The 18,219-nt window shown below is 35.3% G+C and overlaps 2 protein-coding genes across 2 annotated transcripts; both read left to right on the top strand.

Annotated features, from left to right (window-relative positions):
* The first annotated feature begins 1,340 nt into the window (after positions 1 to 1,340).
* On the top strand, positions 1,341 to 8,206 carry LOC124639468 (alpha-tocopherol transfer protein-like). Its single transcript, XM_047176844.1, has 6 exons — positions 1,341 to 1,582; positions 2,953 to 3,112; positions 4,532 to 4,649; positions 5,018 to 5,152; positions 6,466 to 6,679; positions 7,458 to 8,206. The coding sequence occupies exons 1-6, from the start codon at positions 1,420 to 1,422 to the stop codon at positions 7,610 to 7,612; spliced, it is 945 nt and encodes a 314-aa protein (XP_047032800.1). The 5' UTR covers positions 1,341 to 1,419; the 3' UTR covers positions 7,613 to 8,206.
* Positions 8,207 to 11,860: 3,654 nt separating this feature from the next.
* LOC124639557 (alpha-tocopherol transfer protein-like) lies at positions 11,861 to 16,188 on the top strand. Its single transcript, XM_047176985.1, has 6 exons — positions 11,861 to 12,055; positions 12,934 to 13,090; positions 13,587 to 13,704; positions 14,101 to 14,235; positions 14,629 to 14,842; positions 15,795 to 16,188. Exons 1-6 carry the CDS (start codon positions 11,893 to 11,895, stop codon positions 15,947 to 15,949), a joined length of 942 nt encoding a protein of 313 aa, XP_047032941.1. The 5' UTR covers positions 11,861 to 11,892; the 3' UTR covers positions 15,950 to 16,188.
* Positions 16,189 to 18,219: the final 2,031 nt, after the last annotated feature.

Genomic DNA, 18,219 nt, shown 5'->3' with positions numbered 1-18,219 from the left:
TATAGCTTGAAAAAAAAATGTTTTGAATTAATAGGACTATCCCCTAGTCCACTATAAGCTGCAAAAATGAAATAAATACAATGCTACGAAAATACTGGCAAACAGAAATGCATGCATAATATTTTGTTCTTAGAACGCACTGAAATAAGCATAAAATTAACATAAACAGAACACTAAGGGTCAATTCCCACTGAAAGAGCAGCGGCCGGCAGCGGCCGGCAGCGGCCGTAATTGCAAGGGATTGAGCGCGAGCGCGGCGGGCCGCGCGGCGCCGCGCTGGGCCGCGCCGCGCCGCGCTCTTACATTGTCCGTGCTCTTACGGCCGCTGCCGGCCGCTGCTCTTTCAGTGGGAATTGACCCTTAAATTGTTGCCGTGACATCTGTCATCTGCATTATAAGAATTTAAACATCCAATTTAAAATTATAATAGTTGCAATCTCGCCTCGACTAGACAAACATTTCAAAATTATCTTTTCTACTATTCAATATAACAGAAATCCAACGCTGTCTGTTTTATATATTTATATTTTCACAGATGACCATAACAACAAAAACTAGAATAAAATAAATATTTGTGATTTTTTTGCTCATTGGAAAATCATAACTAACTAACTATCACGGTTTATAAGCTTGGTGACAGATAGACGGACGTACAGCGAAGTCTTAGTGAGTCTGGAGATACGGTACCCTAAAAAACACACACACAAAATGCATGAAACGCATCAGAATAAAAACATTAAAAGGGACACTAAATAAATACCTTACATCATACTCATTTACCTACACATAATTGCTCGGAAACAAACAACAACATTTGTTCCAAAACAACTGCAATTAATTGAGCATTAATCACCACGCTTGCTCAATGCGGGTTGGTGATTTCAGACTACGTAGTCTTGAGCAAGCATGGTGATTAATGCTCAATCCTTCTCCGTGTGAGAGGAGGCCGCAGCCCAGCAGTGGGACGATAAAAAGGCTGTAACAACTGCAATTCAAAAATATTTGAATACCAATCGGCGGACTTAAATAACAATCGGCCGACAGTTGATAGGTAGAAAAATTTGATAATAATCAAAGATTTTAGTCTCCTGCTTTGTATACTAATGTCTATACAAAATACCTCAAGTATCTTGTATCAGTCTGATACCGGCCAAATACCTGATCGTTAGTTATATGCGTACCATTCATTTTTATAAATTCCATACCAATTTAGAGCCCGAACAAAATGTTGGCCGACAGTTTAGTCCTCAGTGTGCGTATACTCTTAATCTTCACCAAACCAGTTCTCCAATCGATCTTATCTCATAATAAAAGTAAACTATACTTTGTAAACCGTTCAGTTTTGGGTGATTTCTAAACCAGTGTGCACGGTTCAACGGATCAAAAACTGTGAACCTCTTATTTTGAAGTCGGTTAAAAATGGAGAGTGTTCGAAAAGATACAATGTTGAAGTTTAACCCTGATTCTTTGGAGGAGGTCAGGAAAGAACTGAATTTGGAGAAGCCGGGAAGAATTGATGAAGCTATCGATATTTTGGATAGCTGGGTGAAGAAGCAGCCGCATTTTATGAAGAAGGATTTTTGTGAGTAGATTTAAAAATTACTTTTATCTGGATAGTAGTTCATTCGGGACCTTAGTGGACCCCATAGTTTTTGCATTAATGAGTAACAAACATCCGTTTACAATAATATTATTACGTTTTGATAGATTTACCCATGATTATAATATTTTAGGATGCGACATAATTTTGCAGTTATGCAGTATGTTCTGTCAAATACTTGGGTTATAAATTGCAACAAAAACACTCGTAATAGGAAAAATAATTATATTTAACGACATTTAAAGCTGAAAAGAACTTTGCTATTCTTGTCTAACATCTAACTAACTTATTAAAAAAGAGTTTTTTTGCTTAAAAAAATACTCCGAAACACCTGAACCTATTTCAAAATTTTTTTCACTGTTAGGAATCTACACTATCCCCGGTGAAATAGGATATTTTAACTTATAAAATGAGATATTGATATTTTACTCGTAATAGTATATGTATTACATATACTAACTCTATTATATACGAGTAAAATATAGATGGAAAGGCTGTATCAATATTTGTCATCGGGTGTCGTTATCACAGCTAAAACTTACCTACACATACTTTGACCACTTGGATATCACCTTCAACTATCCCTTACGTCAACATAAAAACTAAAAATATATATGCCTGTTTTTTGAAAGTCCAAAATACAACCTTCAAAAAACCCTTTATTACTTCCTATTATTGTATCTTCTGGATTTTAAGTACCGATAATAATTTAAGTAGGCACCCAACTAAATGGGGTTTTGATAGGATTTTTTCACATTCACAATAAAACAATTTGACAAAAACCAATTAAATCAATTATGTATAATGTAACAAAGTAATTATTTCAACAACATGCCCTTAAAATTTCAACTTGATGAAGATACGTAATTAACGGCCAGTTTCTTCATCAAAAGTTAAAGTAAAAGTAACGGTCAAATACGTTTTTTCAAGGCTAAAGTGACAGCAAAACTAATAGAAAAATTGAATTTGACCGTTACTTTTACTTTAGACATTACTTTGACTTTTACTTTGGCTTTAACTTTTGATGAAGAAACTGGCTGTAAGTCAATTATTTTTACTTCTATGTTATCTGTACTTATATAATGGAGAGGATTTATTTTTCTTTGTTTGTATTATAAAGACTACAAAAAATTCTTTACTATTAGATAGCTTCACTATCCTTGAGGAACATAGGCTATATTTTATCTAGGTACGGGAAGAAGTTTCCCCGGAACACGGGTGAAACAAATAGTCAATTATACAGCAATTTATTATTTCCACGACATGCCCTTAAAATTCCAACTTGATGAAGATAAGTAGGACATTAAATCAATTATTTTTAATAATAAAACAATACTTAATCACTATTACAGCCAGAGATTACTTAGAAAGAATACTGATCACGGCCAAAGGTCTTGTGGAGCGAGCTAAAGAGAGACTAGACAAATTATGCACTTTCAAAACACTGATGCCTGAATTCTTCAATGTTAGCGACGATATAAAAAAAGAAATGGAACCGTTGCAGGAATTGATGTAAGTACTGATTAAAAATAAAACATTTCCTCTGGCATATATACTAATACAAGTCCACTGTTGCACATATTCTTTTCATAAGAAATCATTGTACATCTCGGACACAAGTGAGTCAAGGTGAAGGCATCTTGAGGAAACCTGGAATTTAAAGCGCCTTGGCATCTCTGTATGAGAAGAAGCCAGTACCCTGCGAAGTGACAATAAAAGAAACGAAGATAATATTGAAAACGTAGTTAACTGAACGATTACTTTATTTTACGGAGAAGTACTGCCTTGTGAAACCAGTTACTGGCTAACAATTCCCCTAAATATGAACAATTAGAAGACTGTTTCCTAACACAAAAAATTTACGAGAATTAATTATCACTTTTATAGGTTGTGTTGTCAAGTCTAGTATCATAGTCCGTAGCTACCAATTATTTTTGGCTTATGTTTAACTGATCACCAGATATAGTAATAAATAGCAGACATAAATAGTAAATGATCACCAAAATGAAACTCGCATTTTAATGCAAAACTATAACCAAAGTTTTAACACTTTGCTATCCTATTTAAGTGAAATTACTCCAAAATAAATCATGCGTAAGCCAAAAATAGTAAATGATCACCAAAATTAAACCACCATTTTAAAGTAAGATTATAACCAAAGTTTTTAAATTCTGCTATCCTATTTAAGCAAAATGAGTCGAAATAAATCATTGTTATCCCAAAAGTAGTAAATGATCACCAAAAGAAGTAAATGATCATCAAAATTATACCAGCGTTTTAATATAAAATGATAATCAAAGTTTTTACATCTTGCTATCCTGTTTTAGTAAACTGACTCCAAAAAAATAAGTTCGGCCTGATACAATAAATGTAATAACATTATGGAGACCCTTTTCCTGCACTAGGGTGGAAAATTGTCTATTGCATGCCTCCAAACAGTACGATAAGAGTGTGTTGTCGAGGAAGTGTATTGAGAAACACATTCTTCTTCTTCTTTCTCCTGCCCTGTTCCCAATTTTACTTGGGGTCGGCGCAATATGTCATTTTCTTCCATTTTCCCCTGTCACTCGTCATACTGACACTCACGCATGCATTGCAAGCCGGACACATAACTTAATATGGCACCATAATACTTTATTTGGTAATAAGCCTACATTTTATGGCAATCACAGTGACTTATTTAGGCAAAAATAATACATTAATTTGGTCGTCAGGAGTTGGTGATCATTTACTAAATTTGGTGGTCGAATACAATTTAAAGTGGAGTCGTGACTAAAATAGCTGGTACTATTACATTTTTAGACTTTATTTTTCTGGTGTTCAGTAGATATTTCTGGTTACAAAACTAAGGGTATCAAAGCATTTTATGGTGGTCATTATATTTGTTCCCATTATTTTTCATCTCTAACCATGTTTATTTTGTCTTTCCAGTCATGCAGGCCACTTACCTCAGATGACGCCGGAACACTATCGAGTTTTCATTTGTAAATTAACATCTGAAAACTTGGAGGCTGCGTCGTTCTTTTGTTTCTACAGATATATGACTATGGTGAGTTACATAATAATTATTATTATATTTCCTATTTTTTTTTATGTTAATGGCGTGACTAGCAATTGGAAAATATTTTAATGGATACTTTCATGTTTAATTTTCATAACTTTTCTTCACTGTTTCTATGTTTTACTATAATATTGTTACGTCCTTAGGTATAAATAGTCATTAAAAACATTCGACTAGAACGTAATTCTTTATGGGGAGTCTGTTGAAAACATGTATTTTGTTTAATTTTCACAAAAATTATAACAAATTAAATACATAAATAAATGTCTAGACCAAACTTCGTATGTTCCAAAAAATGTGCTTTTAGTTTTTATCACGTTTTTATTTAAACAGTGTTTTATTTTCTTCTGTTCCAGCTTTGCGAATACTTCTTACAAGCAGAATACTGCAAGGGCTTCCAAATTATATTAGACTACTCTCAAATTAATATCCTGAGTTTTGTTACCAAGGTCAATCCTATGGAACTGAGACAAATCATCACTTTGATGACTGTAAGTACAATAACATTACAAACTATACTAAGATAATAAAGAAGGAACATTTTTTAGGTTCCGTACCCAAAGGGTAAAACGGGACCCTATTGTTTTCGCTCCTCTGTCCGTCCGTCCGTCTGTCACCAGGCATGTATCTCATGAACCGTGATAGTTAGAGAGCTGAAATTTTCACTGATGTTGTATTATTGTTGCCGCTATAACAAAAAATACTGAAAACTAGAATTAAACAAATATTTTGGGGGGCTCCCATAAAACAAACCAGTTTTTTCGTCCGTTTTATACCTCTAAGTAATGGTACGGAACCCTTCGTGCACGAGTCCGATTCGCACTTGGCCGGTTTTTGTTCGTTTCTGATTTAAAGACGTTCGTTCACTATTGGGATGCTAGACTATCCCCAGCATAGGCTGTATATTGTTTTGATGCCGGGGGAAAAGTTCCCTCGGGACGCAGGTAAATCCGCAGGGAAACAGCTAGTATTTAATATTGTCAATGAGAAAGTTGGTTATTGTGAAACTGCTGAACCGATTGAGATAAAATAGAAACGGATATTACAACTATAGATCCGTAGGCGGGATAAAAAATTCTTGAGAGGTGGGTGTAGCTGCACTTATCATACAATGATGATAATCAAAGTTCGTTGACATCAGTGGTAGAATGATAATTTTGTCCTTAAAAGGTCAACAGACTAACGACATCTTTTGCACAAAAAAGGACAAATTAAGTGCCTTCCAACCTTGAATAAACAACTTAGGATTTTGAAAATTAATGGTCCTTTTATTACTTGTTGTAAGGTTTAGGAAAAAATACAGGACAAGATTTTTTATATCTAAATCGTGATGTTTTGTTTTTCATAAGTTTAATGACCTTTTTCTGCAATCAGTTTATAATATTCATTTTCTACTGAAATAAGTAACGTAACGCCGGATAGCTATTTGCTATGAAAGCATTTCAGGATCTAAAAACATAGTTTTTATCGATCCTATTTATTTGATAACTACTAGGCCATGAGCTGTTATGATGATTCTTATAATTTCTCCTAAAACAGCGTTGAGCCTGACCAAGCAGTAATTTTGGCTGACCAGCTCTCACGGAAAAACTATTGTTCATTTAATCAGAGTAAAATACTTGAACAATGCACAGCACTCCAAGAGTCTAAAGCCTGATTTTATTCGGATGCTGAATGTAGTTCCCTCAGAACTTAGGTAGTACCATGGCGACCTGCTAGTTCTTCATAAAGACATGGAATAGAGCCTGTATTGACATAAAATAATTCTGATTCTGAAATCCAATATCTTCTTCATAATGTCCAGGAAGGATACGGCTGCAGAATCAAAGGCGTCCACGTAATCTCGTCTTCCAAAATGGTGGATACCTTAATAACTATGCTGAAGCAAGTCTTCAGCGCCAAGTTGGCAGATAGGATACATTTGCACAAAACTCCTGAAACCCTGTCTGAGTATGTGCCTAAAGATATGATGCCTTCGGATTATGGTGGCAAGGAGATGGCGCTACTGGATTTAAATAGTAAGTTTTATTATTTGTCTAGCCTTTTCCCAACTATGTTGGATTCAGCTTCCAGTTTAGCTGGATGCAGCTGAGTACCATTGCTTCTACTTGGAGCGACTGCCTATCTGACCTTCTCAATCTATGTAGTTACCCGGACAACGTGGTACAGAAAGTTTATAGCTTCAAGTTTATCTTTTTTTTTATTTTATTTTCGTTCGTTTGTTAGTTATCGTTTTCATGTACATAATTGCTACAATGCCATTGACAGGCGTTTGCGAAGTTATAGATTTTTTTTATATATCACGGGAGTGGTTGAGCCATACCTATGTGTGGTAAATATGCGTGCAAACTTGTCATCAACAAAGCTGTCCATTACAACTTAATGATTTCATTTAATTTCTTATTATACAGTGAAATATTTTTGCTCTGGTACCTATTACAAAGTTAATCACGAAAGTTAAGTAAGCAACACATACTTGCAAACTTTCGCCTTAATAGTATTTGTGAGATTGCATCGAAACACATGATTTTTGTTTGCGGCATAACTTATTCAGCACACTTGCAAAATCCTTCGCCGTTTACTCTGAAGATTATTACCCTAGTAACACAATTATAAATTTTATTCTTGGTATAGTTATCGGCACGGATAATGAGCTCTTGGCGGAAGAGTGGGGATCGCTTTGCGCACTGTACACTTAAGGCAATAAACTAATAAATCACTTCTGCGCAGGTGAAGGTCAGGGCCCAATATTCTTGCCGATGATTATAGCAAAATTGAATTTTTTTATTTCCACAGAGGCCTGGTTAAAAGAGATTAGCTCCAAGGAGTTTTTAGCCTACATGAACGAGATGAACAAGGCCAGTACAAACGAATCTTGCAGACAATCAGACAAATTCAATGAGCATTATATTGGCATGCCTGGATCTTTCAGGGCTTTGAGTGTCGATTAATATACAAAAATGAACATTATTCCTGTACATTTAAGATCGCTTTTTGTAAAGCATGTAGTTATATCGGCGTGCCTGGTTCATCTAGGCTTTTGAGTGTCTATGAATTGTCAAAAATAAACTTTATGTAAGTCGTTTTTAAGGTTTGTTTTTGTAAAGCATGCCATGACATCGGCCTGCCTGGGTCATTCAGGGCTTTGAGTGTCGATTAGTTATCAAAAATAGACTCTATTCTTGTGGATTTAAGGTCGCTTTTTGTAAATCTTGTTCAAAAGGAAGCTTGTTTAAGACTACTTTGATCCTAAGCTAACTGACCTGTATTTTTTTTAGTGACCATATGATATGTAATATCTAAATTACAATTTTGTACTTACAAATCAAACTCAGGACAATTAAATGTGTACAACTAAATGTGAGAAAACTGGTACCCATAATACAAGTTAAATCTTACCTTGGGTACCAGAGTTCAAACAAATACTTACTACATATTGTGTTATATTGCATACGTTACTCCCTTATGGGCTCTGTTTATTTTTTTTTTCTTTTGTAAGTGTTTTTATGTTCACAATTTTATGTCAATAAAAATTTATTTATTTATTACAATCAATTTTATTTTGAAGTGTTACCATTACTTTTCAAAAAGGAGTAGGTTCTCAATACGGATGTTTGTATGTTACCTTGAATGTTTGTTGATTTTTTTTATTCGTTTGAAACTTATTGGCACTTGCTTTTTAAAATATAGCTAAAAATATAGATCGTATAAAAAATCCTATTAATACTTAATTAATGTATAAATTATTGTAATTAAATTGTGGTTGTAGTGTTTGTTTGTGTTTTATTTATCCTCAATATTTAACATTCTTCTCCCATCACAGTCACACTTTCACACCCACACATCCAAAACATCTAGTTATTGTAACTTCATAAGAGATGCAGGTACAGAGATATCACACAATAGATATAAATGATCAATAAAAGTTAAGAGTTGCCAGTTGAAGTGGCAATGGCCTGGCCATATTGGCCGATGGGGTCGAAAAGTGCCGGAGTGGAGACCACGGACTAGCAAGTGCAGCGTAGGACGTCCACCAACGAGGTAATGTTTAAAAAAAAAAATAATGTTTATTATCAAAAACGCAACTTTACATTGTGGTAGATACCGTTGAGCCACAAACTAAGCACAGCTTGTAGCCACAAGATACAAGCTGTGCTTAGTTTGTGGCTCAACGACAGACGATCTGATAAAGGTCGCCGGAAGACGCTGGATGCAGGTCGCCTCCAACAGGTATCTGTGAAGATCTAAGGGGGAGGCCTATGTTCAGCAGTGGACGTCCTATGGCTGAGATGATGATGATGATGATGAAAGGTTAAGAATAGGTACCAATATGCACAAATTGCACAACTAGCTAACGGAATTCTAAAATTTACGACCCAGATCGACCACAGTTTATTACAATCCCTACATATTATGAAAATAACAAGAAGAACAATTGTTGTTATGAAAAGCAGTTACATAACAAACGCGTGTGCACTTTTCATACATCATTGAATGTACGAGGTTCAGATCTTACACCTCGTCTGACCCTTAGTTATAATTATTAGATTTTAATTACAGTCAACAATGAGACAAGTAAAAGATATGTGGTTTTAATACTTTGATTTATTATTGTGTTAGTTACTACGTGTAGGAATGTGCAGAAGTTCCAGTTGTTAAAGGATCATATTATAGTTTATCAAAAGGTATGTCGATACCTAAATATTATGGTTTCTCGTTTAGAGAAGGTATGACAATTTTGTCCTCCTATTTTTTAGACCTCAAATTATTACACCTAAACAAGGACTTGCAAGATTTAAAATTGTAAGACAAGTAGTGGGTCCAATTGATTCTTACCAGTGACGCTAAAAAAAATCTTTATCTACTCACAGCTGTCCATTTACAAACTCTATTTTTGGTAGTATCTATTATATATATATATAGGTAGGTACATCTGAAACGCATACGTTTCGACTTTTATTACACTCAAACTTTCAACTAAGCTATATTTATTTTTAACTGTCAGAAGAAGAATAAAACGATCCATATTGTCATATTTTTCATTACATAAATTAATTACTTCTTAAGTTAGTCACTTTTCTTACGACATACACCGACCCTACACTAAATATGTTGCGTACCTCTTCTGTGATATAGTGCTGTCTATCACTGTCTATAATTAGCCACATATTTATTTGTTTTTTACTAACACGAATAAAACTGATGGTACTTCTGAACTCTAATTTCTGTGGTACAAAATTAACTAAGAAATTAACATTATGTTCTTTATCATATTAATCCTGCATTGTCTAAACAGCTTGCATATTGTTTGTCATTCTAAAACCATAAACAACAATACAATTATTATAATGACAATCACAATGTTTCATCATCATCATCATCATCATCAGCCTATCGCAGTCCACTGCTGGACATAGGCCTCTCCAAGTGCAATGTTTACTGAAACTAATTATACTTATGAACCCCGCCCTCTTTCGTCTCATAGGATTATTATAAAGATCTATTTTTAAAACTCTTATTTTTAATTAAACTATTTTTAACGTCAACATATCTAATGAAACTAGTCTGAAAATAATCACAAATTCTTCTTCTTCCTGCCCTGGTTGCAATTATATTTGGGGTTGCCGCAATATACTCCGGTTCAATTGTTTTCAGTTTTCACTCCCTTCTTATTCGTGCCATCTATCAGATAGACCATCCATCTTTTCTTCTTGAAATCAGCACAACTCATAAGAACTGAAAAAAAAACTTAAACAGACCCCACTACCTACCTCTAACAGTTCTGGAATGACTCGATGGCGGACAATAGCCCGAGCTACCTCTATAATATAGTTCTTACTACTCGGTGCAGTGCTGCTAGATTTATAATATCATCCTCCGAGCCTTTTTCCCAATCATGTTGGGGTCGGCTTCCAGTCTAACCGGATTCAGCTGAGTACCAGTGCTTTACAAGAAGACCTCCTCAACCCAGTTACCCGGGCAACCCGATAGCCCTTGGTTAGACTGGTGTCAGACTTACTGGCTTCTGACTACCCGTAACGACTGCCAAGGATGTTTAATGACAGCCGGGACCTACAGTTTAACGTGCCATCCGAAACACAGCCAATGGTGTCTAAGATATACTTAGAAAGTACATACAAACTTAGAAAAGTTGCATTGGTACTTGCCTGACCTGGGATCGAACCCGCGCCCTCATACTTGAGAGGTTGGTCCTTTACCCAATAGGCCACCACGATGTAGATTTATAATATGTACCCAACTTTTTATGGGAAATCATTTATGACACCTACTGCCGCGGATGCAGCGTGACACACTTTTACTGACTAAAACCCACAATGTTCCTATGGAGCCTTTGTGTACCAGGGCAAGGGTCTTTTTCGAACAATCTCGCAGCCCCAACCATACTTAATTGAAGATCACAAGAATTTTGTGTCTGTTTACATCTGCTCAGTGAAACTATGAATTATTAAATTTAACTGTACCTAGTTTTTTAAGAAAAATAGTTCTTCAAAAATACGTAATGATTTATGCTTATGTGAACACATACAATCGATCAGAGTTATTGCATAATGCGTAATAAACACTCGTAACAATACATAGGTTTTTGCATAATCTTAATGGTATAAGGTGGTTGCACACTTGCTTGAATTGCTACAGTTTTGTTCAAACTTAGGTTTTATTCGTGCTACATTAACTAAGGTAAGGGACTAACAATATGAATATTTATTTGCGCTTGCGTGAATAGAAAGTGCACACGGCATGCTCCTCTGGCTTATATTCTTAGATTTGGACGTCATTATTAAATTTCAGAGTAAAAAGAAGCACACAATGACTTGATTATTATCTTATTTACCAATTATCATCTTGGCTATAGGACGCTCGCTTATAAACATAGGCCACCTCCATTGATTTCTAAAAGGACCAATTTGGTGGCTCTCTGCATACTGTGCCTACCCTCGACTTACTACTACTATGTTGGTAGCTATCCCATGCCTGCAAAACCGTGGTCTCCATCCGAGCACTACGGCCTCATTGGCCCCAAGAGCGTGGAATGTGATGCTGTTTTTCGAGAGACGCTAGAAATTCATGTTTGGTCGAATCATTTTGGTCGCCGGTTGACAACAACAAGTGTACCCTCACCTTTACTCAAGAATAAAGGTTTTAATATAAGCCATAAATATATGTCTAACTTCTCATTTCATTACCATTTGTCACCACAGTGGTACCCAAAATGGTGTCGGTGTTACAAGACCGGATTCTGGAATTCCACCCAGACACACTGGAATATGCTAGGAGGGACGTGAATTTGGAGAAGCAAGGAAGAATTGAAGAAGCCGTGGATATTTTGGATGATTGGGTGAAAAAGCAGAGGCATTTTGTGAAGAAAGATTTTTGTGAGTAAACTTTGGAAAAATAATGTTTTTATTAATACTAGGTGAAGTTAAATGTTACTCTCTTTACGCCAAGTAACTTCTGAATTGATTGAAATATTTGGTAAACAAAGGTAGGGTCTGAGAAAGGACCTTAGCTACTTTTTATGCATTTGCGGTCAAAAGGTCTTCCAGGATAGGCATAGACCTGCGAGGATCAGCTAGTAGAAGTACGTATAATGTGATGTACTAGTATCAAGTGGTACTAGGATCTGACCTACCATATCTCGTGTACCATACCTTGACAGTCGTCATTGGAAATAAAGCCTTATTGGTAACTCAACCATTAACTTTTTACGATGAAAACCTTTATTCCATTACGTTTATACATGTTATAATATGCATATATTATATGTCAGCAAACGATTTATGAGGTGCATAATTTGTATCTAGTGAAATAAATTGTTATTATTTGTACACCCTTATCATATTTTTTAATTAATTAATAACAGATATCCACTTTGTAATTTTGCGGCAAACCATAATGAAACAGTTGTAAAATCCTTTCTCATATAGAAAATACGAAATAGATTTTATTAGAAGTTATAACGAGAGTTGCTACTACTTGCCATTAGTTGCTACCAATTGTTACCCTCATAGGAGGTCAGATAAGGCAGTCGCTCCTTGTAAAATACTGGTACTCAGCTGCACCGGGTTAGAGTGGAAGCCGACCCCAACATAGTTGGGTAAACGGCTCGGAGGATGAATTGTTACATTGTTATAATCACTTTTAAAGGTGAAATTCATTCTGATATCACGAGCGAGTATATTGGTAGTTTTTAGATGACGTGGGGAAAACTTCAGGTTATATATAGATAAAAATATTATCTTCTTCATTTCAGCACGAGATTATTTAGAAAGAACTCTAATAAGTGCCAAAGGGATGGTAGAGCGAGCAAAACAAAGAATAGACAAATTATGCACTTTCAAAACATTGATGCCTGAATTGTATCCTAAAACAGTTGTCAAGGACGACTTTGCTGTTCTTGATAATTATGTGTAAGTATTTTTGTAGTTGTATATCAATCGATCTCAGTGGCGTGCACTTGGAGAGGCCTATGTCCAGCAGTGGACTGCGATAGGATGATGATGATGATGATGATATCAATTATGTTAACTGATCCATTCTAAGGCTCAATTCCACTAACGAGATAAACACCCAATTAAATAAACAACTGTTTATCATAAGTGATTGGACAAGAAGTAACTTTTGCAAAACTTCCCGAATCATAGAAAAACACAGTTGTCGTTTAACAGACCGATTACGTAAGCCATTTACCTTTTTATTTTATAACAAGGCTTGAAGATGTTATTTGGCGATTTTTATCTTAATCGATATTAGGAAGAAGAAAGTTAGCGCTTGGTGTAAGCAAGTCCAAACACCAAGCCTCTACTATAATTTCATGAGTTATTCGTTAAATTTTGAGTCAATGCAATCAATTGAATAGCAGGAATGATTTCATAGCATTAACTAAATATATTGTTTAATTTTCAGGCGCTATGCTCTTCTTCCAAAGATGTCGAAGGAACACTATAGGGTGTCTATCTTCAACGTTAAGTCTGACGATTACACATCAGCACATGTTCACATCTTCTACAAATATGTCGTTGTGGTAAGGAAATTAAATAAATTTATCAAGAATTAATTAATTAACGATAAACCTATGTATGACACTCAAAGACAGTTCTTAACATACTAATGCTCAGTTCTTGTGAAATAATTTTGTCCCTCTGAAGACAACCATTTGATGCTTGGCTCATAGGGTGTTTTCATTGTTCATTTTGAACCGTGAAGTCAGTACAGAAGCCAAAAATTACTGAACCAATATACTAATATGAATTTTGCTACACTGATAATTTAGAACCTGAGCAAGGTTATAGGCTTCTTTAAACCAGATGCAGTAAGTTGTTGTGTAGGGACTTGAGTGTAACCGAAGGAACCAGACAGTTAATTCATAAAGAAGAATTCTGGTTAAATAAATACATAAATCAAGGTGTTATTTTTTCAGCTAAATGAATACGTAAGACTGCGAGATTACAACTGTGGCTACGTTATTGTAATGGACTTCAGAGATGTCAACATACTGAACTTTATGACCAAATGCACTCCCCTTGAACTTCGCCAAATCATTACTATAATGACGGTGAGCAAGTCTTTAAATGAAATGGCTAGTTTTTAATTAACCATCTTGAAGTTGGATCCCAGTCAGTGTGGATGCAGCTGAATATAGTTTAACTTCGCCTAAGAAAACGGTATGAGCAAGAGACGGGGGCGCGTGAATAATAAGAGCCTTATGCACATATCTGTTATTAAAAGATTTATAATTATAATTTCAATAAGAGAACCTGCCAGTCTGACCTCAAAAATGATCAAAATAGTCCGTAATAAGTATGAGGTAGGGTTAGGCCTACTAGTGAAAGTGATGACTTCAATAAGCTGCAAAGGATAGTAACAATGAAAGCTGACCCCAAAATAGATGTAAACAGGCAAGACGGTGATGATAATGATAATGATGATGACAATATAAAAATTGCAGGAAGGCTACGGAATGAGGATCAAACAAATACATATAGTAAGCACATCGAAAATGGTGGATACACTACTTGGCTTCCTAAAGCAGGCTTTGAGTACCAAACTGGCTGGCAGAATACATTTACACAAAGATAATGAAACTTTGTTGGATTTCTTTCCAAAGGAAATAATACCTAAAGAGTATGGAGGTGAGGAGAGGTCGGTGCAAACTCTAAATGGTAAGTTGTAAGAGCATATATGGACCCTTTTTTACCTAGGGTATGCGAATCTTCCATATCTGGAAATTTTGGTGTCTAAGCGGCTCTGCATAAATATCAGCAATTGACCAACAAATGCACTTCAGTGTGTTCATACCTTTAAGGCTTTAGGGAAAAAATACTTAAGAAATTATATATGCAAAGTAAGTCTTTCTGTCTGGCTGTCCGGCGTACAAGACAAAATTATGGGACCAATTAAAAGTAGGTGTATTCGGTACAAACAGAGAAAACCTAGAACCTGAGGAAGGATTAAGCTACCTACTTCTTATATCTATTAGGGAAGTAATTATAACAAAACTCGAAACGCGAGAGGAACCATAGGAATAGCTAGTGTGGAATATTTATCAATTATAATCTCCGGGAGTTTGGTTACCCGCTCTCAAACAACGTGTTTGAAACCTGAGAATATTATCCTATCCTAAGCAATGTTGAGGCCTACATTAATTAACCTGTCACCCACATTCATATACTACGGATTTGTGTATCCTATCTATTGATTTTCCTAGCAAATATTCAGTTTTGACAATATCTCAAGATAATGCCAGTTTTCTATCTCTGTTATGCAAGATACTCTTAAAAACTTTTCTCTTTTGAAAATGCTTGATACTTGTAATAGGTATCGGTAAAAAAGGTGTGCTACCATCATGGTTAAATACCTTACTACCTAACACGAATGATTAATGTTGTATACAATCGGTTCTTCAAACCATACAGACAAAATTGTGTTGCTGGGGAGTTTGTTCTACCATTTCTTCTTCACAGCTAAAACACATACGAAATGGTAAAGGGCGTTCGTTTTCGATGGCTGTCGTTGGTAAACTTGACTTACAAAAGGTGCTAATTTTAAGCCCATTTTAAATAAATTCCCCAATAGATTATGTCTATCTTCAATTCATAATTTTCTTGTTTTCAGATGAATGGCGCGAAGCCGTGACTTCCAAAGACTTCGTGGATTATTTCGAAGAGATGTACCAAGCGAAGACTGATGAATCTTGCAGACAGGCCAACAACTTCAATGAACAGTATATCGGCATGCCTGGGTCTTTTAGAGCTTTGAGCGTAGATTAGGAAGTCTAAGTGTTGACTTCGATAACCTATCTGCGCTACTTAAAAAAATTTAAGCGTATTATTTCAAGGTCGATTTTTTTGAATGATTTTCATGATGCTGTGTCTCAGAGGAAAATGCAGCTAGGTTCAAGTTCTAGTTTCTGTACTTTTTTTCGTTTCTTTTTCAGTTATTATAAAACTAAAGATTTACGAAAATATTCAGCTTCAAGCATGAAAAAAAAAACGTTAGTTTTTGTGAGTAGTTACAGTACTAACAGCCAGTTTCTTCATCAAAAGTAAAAGCCAAAGTAAAAGTCAAAGTAATGTCTAAAGTAAAAGTAACGGTCAAATTCATTTTTTCTATTAGTTTTGCTGTCACTTTAGCCTTGAAAAAACGAATTTGACCGTTACTTTTACTTTAGACATTACTTTGACTTTTACTTTTGATGAAGAAACTGGCCGTAAGTAAGTATATTATAGAGAATAGAATAGATCTTATAAGAATTCCACATGACTTGTATGGGGCTCATGTCAGTAAGAGAGTAGTTTATTTATAAAAAATAGATTATGTGATTTGGTATAGATGATACTCTAGACTTAGTTTTAAATAATTAATTTATTAGTTGCAAAATTGTTACATTCTGAAAGTTAAACATAGGTTAGGAATAAAGTGCAATAATAAACTCTGTAGTGCTTTAATAAAAAAACTTTTATATAAATATTTTCCTCTTCGTATCCCTATGAAAACGGATACAAAGACAAGACCATTGAGTTTAAAAACAAAACAGCTTTAATTGCACAAATGGATTCCTTGACGACCAGGAAGCAGAAAGTTACACACAATGTCATGACTGAAAGCACAGATAAATCCAAGAATTTTTTTTTTTAACCTGCATAGCGTCATTCAATTTATTCATTGGGACAGCTAAAATATTTTTTCTTATGAAATTACTAAGTTCACCATTCCATCGTTTCCCATCGAGTGATATGAAGGTTTTATCACCTTGATAGTCCTAAAGTCGCTGTTCTCAAATCCGCCTGACGATCTCTGACGTGAAATTGTAACAATGACTTCCAATGAGTAGTATTTGATACATTTGAAACTATGTGCCCTAAAACATTCAGGGTTCTGACCCATGAACTGATCCTGGAACCATGCACGGCAGTCTTATTGCGATAACCGTTACCAAAACGGAGCAACTAGTCTCCAAAGAAATATATATTTTTTATTTACCCAAAATCTAAACGAATATTAGAACACACCTTATATATTGTATAACTTATTAAGTAACACGGCTGATGAATTCAAATATTATCCTACACGATCCAATTCTTCATAGAAAAATACTCTTCTAAGTGAAGCACAGTCTAAGAAAATATCACAAACTATGATACTAGGACCACATCAACGACACGTGGCGTTTGTAAATAACAATAACAATAGAAGTAATTACAGGGATATAAAAGCTATAAACACTGGATGAGGCTTGAACTCTAGCCACAATTACAACGCACTTGATCTGTGTAACTATACCTAGTCAATTATGTAGCAGAGGCTATCAACAATTTTTGTATCATTTCATCTTAATTTTTCTACCTCTACCTATAAAATAAAGCTTTACGTATTTTTTACCAATGAAAAATTGAATAAAACAAGACCGAAAAATTTTGTACAGAGTGGGCATTGAATCATCCTCCGAGCCTTTTTCCCAAACTATGTTGTGGTCGGCTTCCAGTCTAACCGGATTCAGCTGAGTACTAGTGCTTTACAAGAAGCGACTGCCTATCTGACCTCCTCAACCCAGTTACCCGGGCAACCCGATACCCCTTGGTTAGACTGGTGTCAGACTTACTGGCTTCTGACTACCCGTAACGACTGCCAAGGATGTTCAATGACAGCCGGGACCTACGAGTGGGCATTGAATCCCCCTCAGATAATAGAATAGGTAATAGATGATTCGTTGTTGTGTTTGGTGAGCATCGCCTATTAAAGTAATTGTCAGCTTAGAATATCGAGCAAGCATTCTTTTGTTTGGTATTATTATTTAAAAAATATTTTTAAGCATCGTTTGGAACTTTCTTTTCTTTGGGCCTTCCCACGGTACCCACAACGGGGGACTTGTGCGCGCATCATCATCTCAGACATAGGACGTCCACTGCTGAACATAGGCCTGTGCGCGCATATAAGTAACTTATTACTGAAGGTCCAAAGTACAGGAATCACAATTTTTTGATTTATGTATAGGTAAATAGGTAGCTACTATAAAAACACGGGTTGAACACCACTGCCT

Source organism: Helicoverpa zea, chromosome 19 (assembly GCF_022581195.2).
Source record: "Helicoverpa zea isolate HzStark_Cry1AcR chromosome 19, ilHelZeax1.1, whole genome shotgun sequence".
NCBI lineage: Eukaryota > Metazoa > Arthropoda > Insecta > Lepidoptera > Noctuidae > Helicoverpa > Helicoverpa zea.
The sequence above is the reverse complement of the archived record's forward strand: the minus strand, read 5'-3'. Positions and strand labels throughout refer to the sequence as shown.

Coding starts and splice junctions, on each gene's coding strand:
- LOC124639468 (XM_047176844.1), top strand. CDS start 1,420: ATGGAGAGTGTTCGAAAAGATACAATGTTGAAGTTTAACCCTGATTCT. Junction 3,113..4,531: donor GAACCGTTGCAGGAATTGAT/GTAAGTACTGAT, acceptor TTGTCTTTCCAG/TCATGCAGGCCACTTACCTC. Junction 6,680..7,457: donor GGCGCTACTGGATTTAAATA/GTAAGTTTTATT, acceptor TTATTTCCACAG/AGGCCTGGTTAAAAGAGATT.
- LOC124639557 (XM_047176985.1), top strand. CDS start 11,893: ATGGTGTCGGTGTTACAAGACCGGATTCTGGAATTCCACCCAGACACA. Junction 12,056..12,933: donor TTTTGTGAAGAAAGATTTTT/GTGAGTAAACTT, acceptor TCTTCATTTCAG/CACGAGATTATTTAGAAAGA. Junction 14,236..14,628: donor AAATCATTACTATAATGACG/GTGAGCAAGTCT, acceptor TAAAAATTGCAG/GAAGGCTACGGAATGAGGAT.